This window comes from Garra rufa, chromosome 1 (assembly GCF_049309525.1).
Source record: "Garra rufa chromosome 1, GarRuf1.0, whole genome shotgun sequence".
NCBI lineage: Eukaryota > Metazoa > Chordata > Actinopteri > Cypriniformes > Cyprinidae > Garra > Garra rufa.
The window spans coordinates 12,372,724-12,383,653 of NC_133361.1; the positions used below are offsets into that span (position 1 = coordinate 12,372,724).

Here is a 10,930-nt window from a genome sequence, read left to right on the forward strand (position 1 = left end):
GCGCGCATACCGCGCGTCTACATTTGAAATAACGAACTTTAGCACGCAAAAGACGCAACATGTGAACGGCCCTTTAGATAGTGTTCTAAGTAGTTTAGAACGCAAGTTTATTTTGAAAAAAGAGCAAATTTTGGCGTTAAACCATCGCTCTGTATACGTCATCCGGTATGATTGAAACAATTGGCTATGAGCTACGCACAGGCGCATTTGATAGACATTCATAGCGCCCAATAAACGGCTCTGGGCATTCGTAAACCACGCCTCCAATACGAGAAAATGAACATGTGGTTCCCAGACAACGAATCATGACGAAGTCATAACGTGGTCTGGCATTAGCCAGGCTAATCTGGTGGTGTAGTGAGCATAATTATCAAGCAATATCATATTTTAACCACTAGATGGGTGTAATGCTCTCTATAGAAGGACTTGTAAATCCTAGTTGTTTTTGCACATATTTGCCCTTGCCTTTTCAGGTTGTGGGTTTTAATATATAAGATTATCAAAGCCTTTTTTATTATTATTTGCCATGTTTTTTGTTTGTTTGATTGGTTTAACTGGTAATTTGAAGTGGCAGTTTTACTTTATAATACAGTCAAACCTAAACATTGCATTAGAAAGAGAACCAATGGAAAGCATTTTGTTACCCATTGTTTTAATTCTAACTTAATAAAAATGCAATTATTTTAGTCATAACATTTTTTTAACCTTTTTATAATGAACATTTTCATTAAAATATTTTTTGTTGTAAAATTCAATGAACAATAACTCTTATTTAGCAATTATAAACAGCAACAGCATTGGCAACAAAATAACTGCAAAAGTAAAATTATCAAACAGTAAATGGAAGTTGGGGGGAAAAAGTTTTTTAAATATCATCCTAAGTTACCCTATTTACATATTATGTCCATATGTTTTTACATATTCAATGAACAGTAACTCTTATTCAAAAGGCAACAGCAATTATGAACATAAAACTAAAATAACAACAAAATTATAACAATTTTCAAACAGTAAATGGAAAATAGAGAAATAAAAAAAGTGTTTTAAATATCATCCTAACTATATTTACATATTATTTACATACTAATTGTTGTGTTGTGTTCTTACATTCATTGCTTCTATTTCACACATTTCCCAAAATTAGCTTTTGAAATGACACACGTTCTTTTGTGTGTGCGTGTTTTTGTGTGTATAAGTGTGTGTGAGCGTATTGTAGTGTTTTGCACTATTGATGTTTTAGAGAGTCATCCCTTCACTGTTGTGTGCTTTTTTTCAGCATTGTGGCTGATTTGTAGATTGTATGCACAAAAAAACTCTGAATTTTCATATTTTATGCCAATTTCCCATTTATTTCCTATGGCCGGTCATTTTGACCAGAAGACCCTGAGTGTGAATATTTTTTTTTATGACCACTTAGACTTTTCAAATCCTGTCCCCATTTTTTTGTGTGTGTTCACATACCAAGTACCATAAAAGTCACTTAGTTTCGTACCATTCCGATGAAGCTATGATTAGAAATATATATATATTTAAAAAATTCCGGTCAGAAGTGACCGAAGGACTCTAGAGGGTTAAATATGCCTACTTATCATACTCCATGTTTTGAGAAGTTTGTTTATTAACATTTATCTATTGTGAACAGGTTTAACAACAGTGAAGGAGGTATGATAGGTATATTCAAATGCAAATTAAGCATACGTTTGTCCCGAATCTTGCGAGAATTTAATATTTCATTCATTCAGATCTAGGATGTGTTATTTTATTGTTCCCTTTATTTTTTTGAGCGGTGTAGTAGAAATAATGTGTTTAATCAATCATTACTTGAAGCAAATAAAAAAAGCAAAAGTGAAAATGAATGAGACAGATTTGTCTCTTTTTATAAGAAACAAAGAGAAGCAAAATGGCCAGTTGTAAAAGTATATTGTGTATATGCATGGAAGACAAACTGTCTTATGGTTGGGTCCCGGACCTCCCATAAGTGTAAATGTCCCCTGGTTTCAAAAAAATAATACAATAAAATAATAATAATAATAATAATAATATACTACTTGTAAAATGAAACTAATGAAAAAGAAAATCAAATGAAAAATGGTGATTGCTGTAAAAAAAAGATTTTTTTATTAACATTTATCTAACAGTGAAGTAGGTAAGATAGGCATATTCCAGCCTGGTCTCATTGTATATACGTAGGTATTTATACGTACTTTTAGATGCACAAAATATGCTGTGTCTCCGGTGATGCATGTTTTGAATGAGAAACACGTGCGTTTACGAAGAATTTGGGTTAGTATTGTCATCGTTTAACAACTTAAATTATGCCCTGCTCCTCATATTAAACTATATTCCGCCAGAGAGGATTTCGACTGCAACGTTTCATGATTTGGACATGTCACTGTGGTACTGTGGTACAATACATTTTTTTATTGCAAAGTTACATGATGTGTAAAGGCTGATATTCTATCCAGTTGAATGTACTTTATTGGTATAGTTTGTGTGTACATTAACAAAACATTTCACAAAATGAATAATGGTGATTATAGCAATACACAATGCAATCATATCAAATATTAAGATTCTGTATTGGGGCTGGGTCATATAAGGCTCAGGTGTGGCCCAGATTTGGGGATTCTGGGTTACTTAAGGCTGATAATTGGTACCAATAATAAAACCTGTTTCGGCCCAGTTCATGGCCAGTTTAGGGTGATTAACTGGCTGAGATTCGGGCTGGTTCTGGCCCATTGAGGTGGCTCTTGTCATTAATCTAGTTTTGGATCAATTCAGGGACGTCATTCTTTGCGGGCCGAGGGAAATGTAATTGTGTTGCCCGGAGCCGGGCCAGAAAACATTTGCTATGTGGGATGCAGCTTCTCTCCATTATGAACACTCATGTGAAGCTCAAGACTACGTTTCTTTGTGACACTTCTCACACTGATCACATGTGTGCGGCTTCTCTCTGCAGTGGATCCTCTCATGTGTCTTCAGACTTCCTGACTGACTGAATCTCTTGTAACAGTGTAAACACATGTAAGGTTTTTCTTCAGTGTGAATTCTTTGGTGTCGTTTTAAATATTTTACATGACTAAAAGTCTTCCCACATTGGTGGCATACATGCAGCTTCTCTCCAGTGTGAACACTCATGTGAACCTCAAGACTATGTTTGTTTGTGAAACTCTTCCCACACTGATCACATGTGTATGGTTTCTCTCCAGTGTGGATCCTCTCATGTGTTTTTAGATTTCCTGACTGACTGAATCTCTTGTCACAGTGTGAACACTTGTAAGGTGTTTCTCCAGTGTGGATCCTCATGTGTACCTCAAGACTACGTTTGTCTGTGAAACTCTTCCCACACTGACCACATGTAAATGGTTTCTCTCCAGTGTGGATCATCATGTGTCGATTCAGGGTACTTTTAAGAGTGAAACTCGTCCCGCACTGATCACATGTGTTTTGCTTCTCTCCAGTGTGAACACTCATGTGAACCTCAAGACTATGTTTGTTTGTGAAACTCTTCCCACACTGATCACATGTATACGGTTTCTCTCCTGTGTGGATCCTCTCATGTGTTTTCAGATTTCCTGACTGACTGAATCTCTTGTCACAGTGTGAACACTTGTAAGTTTTTTCTCCAGTGTGGGTCCTCATGTGTCGATTCAGGTTACTTTTAACATTAAAAGTCTTCCCACATTGATCACATGTGAATGGCTTCTCTCCAGTATGAACTCTCGCATGAAGCTCATGATTGCGTTTGTTTGTGAAGCTCTTTCCACACTGAGTGCATGTGAAAGACTTATTGGCTCTTCTTTTCTTTAAAAATGTCTCCTCCACTTCACTCAGCTCTTCACTCTCCTCATTCTCTTCCAACACGTCTGAAAACAAATATATATATTAATTTCCACTACATCAAAATAGTAAAACATTAAAGAATCTGCATTAAAAGGATATAAAAGTGAACACTGAAGTAACAAAGTAGACAACTGCTATAAAATATCCCCATCACGTTGAAGACTTTCTATACATTTCTTATACTATATAAAACTTCACATGAATAAAGTACACTGATCTTCCTGTTATTATATTCAAAACATTATAGACAAATCCCATGTTTCTGTAGTGAGAATTATTCAATATATTTTATGAATGACACTTACTGCCACATTTTGAAACCAACTTTCAGACTGATTTTTATTTTAATCAAACGTTTTTAATTAAGGGCTGGTCACATTTTCTTTCACAAATGTCTATTCATTCGGATGTGAATGTTGGACACTAGAAACAAAAGTAAGCATTTTTTTGCAGTGAAGTGGGGTATGTATTTTTAGAAATGTTTTTGAATGATTATTATTTGTTATATATTAAAAACGATATATTATAGTGTGACATCATTTCACAACCATTGCACATGCTGACAGCAGCTTTAACTATAAGTACTTATCAGTAACTATAAATCAGATTTTGCTTAAGCTATGCTTACAAGACTGTCATTCTAGAAAGTTCATTACTTCATACATCTTGGTGTTTACTGTTTATTGCTAAAAACATAACATGAATTACAAGGTTGTAAACTGATAAGAGATGCCCAACAATTTTGTTACACTGATGCAAAAATTTAGGACTGGATATAAATAATGTAAAATAATAATAATAATTATTATTATTAGTATGCCTGATATTGACAATCAGTATAATAGTTTGGAAACCTCCCTGTGCTAAAAGTCAAAACAGTACATTTGGTACATATTGCAAGTGTTTATCTAAATCTGATGAACTGCTTACATCTTTATAACATGAATGTTCTTCAGCATCATGAATGAAATGAAGTATAAACACCAACCTGTTTGTTCCTCAGTGTGTTTCATTCTGAAGGGTTCTGGATCTCTCTGTCCTTTTTAATAAACTCTGTCTTTGTGGATTTCAGCTCTCCCTGATGCTTAAATGCTTGTCTTCAATTGTAAACTGATGGGAATATTCCAGCATTTATTGGTAAAGCACAGTGGGAGGAGCTTCACTGATGATGTGATTACAAAGGGAGGAGCTTCACTGATGATGAATTGTAGTGTGAGGAGCTAATCTGCCCAAATTAAAAATATATTAGTTACTGAGTTTGTTTTTTACACTAATTGATAACAAAAATTTAGATATTGTAATTGTTAATATTGTATTGAAAGCATAAACACAGAAATAAATGTACAGAATTGTAACCAACATATGCTCTCAGTCTGTTGACACTTATGAAATGAGCTTTAAGTGGCAATTTACAGAAGATCTGAGGACATCAGCATAATAAATGAGGTGAAAACAGCAACTATTGACATGAAATAAAAAGCCTTTCAGCAGCTTTGCTAATATGTATGAGGCTTAGACTATCAACACTCAACACACCATTCAGGACCATCAGCAGATCATCTCACTTTATTCTGAGTGTTAACTGTTAGAAACTGATTATTTGATTCAGACTATATGCTAAAAGCCTATAAAATACATATACATATCTCACAATATGCATGGATAAAACAATAATACAAAAACCCAACAATAATGGCACTGACAACAGTAATACAGTTTTTTACAATCGTTTTTGCACTGATAACAGAACCGTAATGTCATTTTTCAAAACTCTAGACACATAATTCACAACCAATGATCAAAATAAACATTTTTCAAACCACTTAACACATTTTTCAAATGCTTAGATACAATACATATAAGCCAAAGATCATATGTTCATTGAACTTAAATCACCATGTTCAAAATGACACAACCTAACATCGAAGTATTACAATTTCAAAATGCAACTCACACATTACATCTGAGATGAGTGTGCATTCATTTCATTACAAAGATTGAACTACCAGTTGATACATCTGCTTAAAATGACCCAAATGGACCACACTACACTCTCAGAAAAAACGGTACAAAACTATACCTTTTAGGGTAGCTGTCACTGGGGTGTTACCAACGGTACAATTTTTTGGGTACATAATTGTACAATAAGGACCCATTGTGTACCTTTAAAGGTACCTTCATATATTTTGTTGCCCAGGAACAAAATTGTACCTCTGCAGTACTTTTTTTTTTTTTTTTTTTTACCGTGTATCTATGGATGTCATATTTCATTCTTTATCAGATATGGTTTCTATGGCCCCATGTACGCAAGGTGTCAATTTTTATGTTATTGCTTTTGTGGTTTTAATGAAGTAATGGCTACCCTGGTAAAAAAAGCAGCAGGGTACAGTATACAGTTTACAGTATACTGTACTCTGCTGAAAAAAAAAAATAAAATAAAAAAATATCCAAAACCAGCCTAGGCTGTTTGGCTGTTTTTAGCTGGTCAACCAGCCTGGTTTTAGCTGGTCAGCAGGCTGGTTTTAGAGGGGTTTTGGCCACTTTTCTGTCTGGTCAGGCTGGGAAACCACCAGCTAAAACCAGTCTGACCAGGTCGGGAGACTAGCTAAAAACAGCTACTTCCAGCTTAAACCAGCTAAGACCAGCCAACCAGCCTAGGCTGTTTTTAGCAGTTTTTTTTTTTTTGTTTTTTTTTGTTTTTTGTTTTTTTTTTTTCAGCAGGGTACAGTATACTGTAAACTGTATACTGTACCCTGCTGGAAAAAAAAAAAACAGCTAAATCTTTTAATCAAAATGTTTTCCTTTAGAAAACCTATGCTGAGATTTATTTGATCAGTTAATTCCACATTACAGTATTTTCAATGATACCACTGTGTCTGTACTGTTCTCAGTCTACAGTAAAAAAATGAAACCTGAATCACATATTTTGTACAACTATATTTAATGATTGTACTTGCAAAAACACATTGAAACAATGGGTAACTTGTGTATGGGTGATCTAAAGTAATGTTCCTATAATATTTCATAATAAATTCATTTTTTGAAACAATGCTTCTGCTAATGCAAGGCTTCTTTAAAGATATGAATGCAATATGCAAAGTTTTGAACACTGGACAGCCTGTGTTACAAATAATGACTGTTTTGAGTTTTGTAACTAGAGTTTTGAAAAATTACATTAAGGTTCAGTTATAAGTGCAAAAACGCTTGTTAAAAAAATGTAAAACAGAGCATCAGGAATATGTTATTCATATTAATCTGTAATGACGACAAGCTTATAATGTCTAACTTGAGCAGTGTCTGTCCTAGTATATTTTAACAATGTAAAGTAACTAACAAATCCCTTCCAGAAAAACCACATGAATTTCACATGTGAAAAAACACATGTGGTCACATATTCTGCACATGTGTTATTTCACATGTGAAAACGTGCAAACGTGTGCTTTTGGAACACTTTCATGTGCATTCTGTGTGAATTCCCATGTGATTCCCATGTGAAACCCATGTGAAACCCTTGTGATCACATGTGGAAAAACATGTGTATTTACATGTTTATTCCCATGTAAAACATGTATATTATAAACCTGCTTGTGTTACAATGTTGTGATAGTGAAATGACTCTGTGACGACAGCTGTCAACTGTCAATATTTTATTCATGCACAATATACACTCAAAAATGTTTAATATTGTTTGTTCAATTCAATTGTATAGAAAAATTCCATTAAGTTTTATTAAGCAATCCTTACACACTATCCATATTATGAAGATTTCAAATGAATAACTACAATCTAAAGTATTCATATAAATCTTTAAGGGATGGTTCATCCAAAAATGAAAATTATGCCATTATACCCTCACGTAGTTCAAAACAAGAAAGGCCTTCATTCATCATCAAAACACAAACATAAGATAAATTAAGATATTTTTGGGATGCTTCGAGAGCTTTCTGACTCTGCATAGACAGCAATGCAACTGAAATGTTCCCAGGACCAGAAATGTAGTAAGGACATTATTAAAATAGTTAATGTGACATCAGTGTCTCATCATATTTTTGCTCAAAAAAAAAAAAAAAAAAAAAAACTAAAATGACGACCATATTCAAAAATGTCTTCTCTTCCATGTCAGTCTGATGTCCTTACTAGCTTCCTGGGCCTGGGAACATTTGCATTGATGTCTATGCAGGGGCAGAAAGCTCTCGAATTTCTCCAAAATTATCTAAATTTGTGTTCTGATGATCTGAACAAGGTCTTGGAGGTTTGGAACGGCATGAGGGTAAGTAATTAATGGCAGAATTTTAAATTCTGAGTAAACCTTTTCCTTTAATAACTGGTAATGTGCTACAGCAAATTTGTTCTTAAATAATAATAATAAAAAAAATGACTCAATCACATTTCCCATTGCATGAAGTTGATAAAACCTGAAAGTACACCAAAAGGCACTGCTAAGTAGACCTTACAACTTGAGTCATATTTGATGGCATGAGATTGGCAATGAACTGGATTGGTGTCATTGTCTGTAAGGAGGGCCACAGCAACATCTTCAAACTCATCAGACTTGACCTAAATAAAAACACGGAAAAAAGAGAGATACAAATCACAAAAAAAATCCAGTGTCTAAAATGGCATTGATCAATTTAAGATGTTTTTTTTTAAACTATCAATGATTTTTTTTTTTATATTTAGAATATTTTTGACAATTAATTTAAAAAATACAGCTAAACTAAGCTAAAGTTTACACAACAATTTAAATTCAATCATTATTTACGTTTATTCCATAGTCTTTCTTTTTGATACCACAAAATGTGAAAAAAAAAAATATATATATATTTTAAATTTTGTGTGTAATTGACTGATTTTTGTATTTTGGGTGAGTGGTCTGAACAAAAACACAGATATAGTAACAGATGCAATCAAACATTTATACACTGAATGAACTACAGTATGAGCAAAAACGATTCAAAACGAAACAAGAAATTCTTTCAAATCACTCATTCAATTCAGTAACAAAACACCTCTGTGCTGTGCAGAGAACAAAAAAACTGCTTTGACTGGCCTTTTTTTAACTATTTTGGTTGGCGAAATAAGAGCAGAAACAAATTTTTCACAACACTGTTGTTAATACTTTACTTATTGAATAAATTATCTGTAAATGTTCGTTCTGGAAGTGAACTTCTCCTTTAAGTTGCTATTTTAAACAACTAAACAATTAACTTGAACTGTAACAACTAACATTTGTATGAACTGAAGTTTAACATTGATTTACCTCAGTTTTTGCCTGTTTCATCGAAGGGTGCGCAAACATATGAAACAGAAAAGTAGAAAAGCTATGTTACAAACATATGAAGCAGAAAAGTATTAAATGTTCAAGAATACAACACATTACAGCTATAAAAACTGAAATTCAACATTAAATGTGTAAAAACTAGGCTATCAAGCAAATTTTGCTTACCTTTTCCTCAGCTTACAGTGGATGTTGACCGTTATGGTTTGAATGATGCGCGTGAGCAGAGCTCCGACTTGTCCCATCAGAAATTTAAAATATAAATAAGCGTTATAAATATGATTTCGACAAAAAAAAAATTACTCTTACATCGTGTCTACACCGAACACGACAGTTTCCGCGCCGCATCGCAACAGCTAAAGGGGCTGTTCACATATTCATGGATACCAAAGACGTCACTTCCGCTATGCTCACCGCCATATTTGTGTCCGATATGACAACAGACACAGCGCATCTAAATGAGATTTAATAATAAATTGAAATAAGAAATTACTTTTTACAACTACTTTAAGACCTTGAAGAATCAAGGCTTTAAGACCTTGAAGAATCCTCTGCCGGCTGGTCACTAACTTACTTCACAGCGAACGAGACTCGCGCTGACGGCACTTATCCCCTTACAGTCCGCGCTTAGATTTCGGCAAATTAGTTTTGGCAAATGCAGAGAAATGTGATTATTGAGCATAAGACCAACATCCAGCAAGCCAAGAAAACATAAAATTTACCTAATGGAAGACGTCTTTCACGTCTTGTGTATTCCTAAACCTGGATCGGTAACACTTTCTATGAAGCCCGTATTTATAATACATTATAAGGGTATTCTTAAGGCATTATAATGAATGCATAATGCATTATAAAAAACCTTATAATATGTTATATCATCTCATGAGTATTCATAAGAACAGTTTTAATGTATTATAATTTGTACTTTTTTTGTGGTTATAGCTTTTAAGAGAATGATTACCTCCTCATAGTTATAACATATTATAAGTCTCATATCTTGCCGTGTTTCTCATGTCACTTTACTTAAAGCTTACAAAGACCACTTATAAGTAATTATAATAATATTTCCGAAAGAACCCTAAGATCAGGTATCAGTTTAGATAAATGTGTAATATGAACAGTTTGATGATTTTGATGGCACCCTTCAGACAGCTTTTGATAAATAACTCTGCAACTGCATGTCAGCTAGCAGTAATTGTTATTATGCTGAATATATGCCAACACTAAATTTCGATGTTTCCCCAAAAGACAAACTATTATGTTATATTATAAGTAACTTTGCAAGTACATGAACATTCTACCTAGCCCAACCATAACCTAAGCCTACTAATACTCTAAGGAGTGTTAGTTGGCATGTAGTTAGAAAGTTTAAGCTTATAGTCAATAGACTTAGGGGACCATCAAAATAAAACGTAATATAATGTAAAAAATAAATGTAATATGATATAGTCCATTATAAATTAAGACGATTTAATATTCCGTTCATTGTGTGTTATAAATGATCATAATCTTAAAAGTTATAACCTCAAATACTCAAGTATTATAGTGTATTATAAATGTTGTTATGATTATTCATGAGATGGTATAACATATTATAAGGTTTCTTATAATGCATTATGCATTTATTATAATGCCTTAGAAATACCGTTATAATGTGTTATAAATAGGGGCTTCATAGAAAGTGTTACCCCTGGATCTCATTAGTGAAGCACAAATTCAAGCACCAAAAGCATGAGATTTCTTTATTTAAAATATGCGTTTTTATTCATTCAAGCTATATGCCTGCAATAACATTTTAGTTTAGTTTAT

At 33.4% G+C, this 10,930-nt stretch overlaps 1 protein-coding gene across 1 annotated transcript; it reads right to left on the bottom strand.

The window, feature by feature from the left end:
- Positions 1 to 2,901: 2,901 nt before the first annotated feature.
- LOC141284264 (uncharacterized) lies at positions 2,902 to 9,366 on the bottom strand. Its single transcript, XM_073817304.1, has 4 exons — positions 9,290 to 9,366; positions 9,104 to 9,164; positions 8,298 to 8,400; positions 2,902 to 3,866 (listed from the first exon to the last, which is right to left on the bottom strand). The coding sequence occupies exons 1-4, from the start codon at positions 9,364 to 9,366 to the stop codon at positions 2,902 to 2,904; spliced, it is 1,206 nt and encodes a 401-aa protein (XP_073673405.1).
- Between the last annotated feature and the right edge of the window lie 1,564 nt (positions 9,367 to 10,930).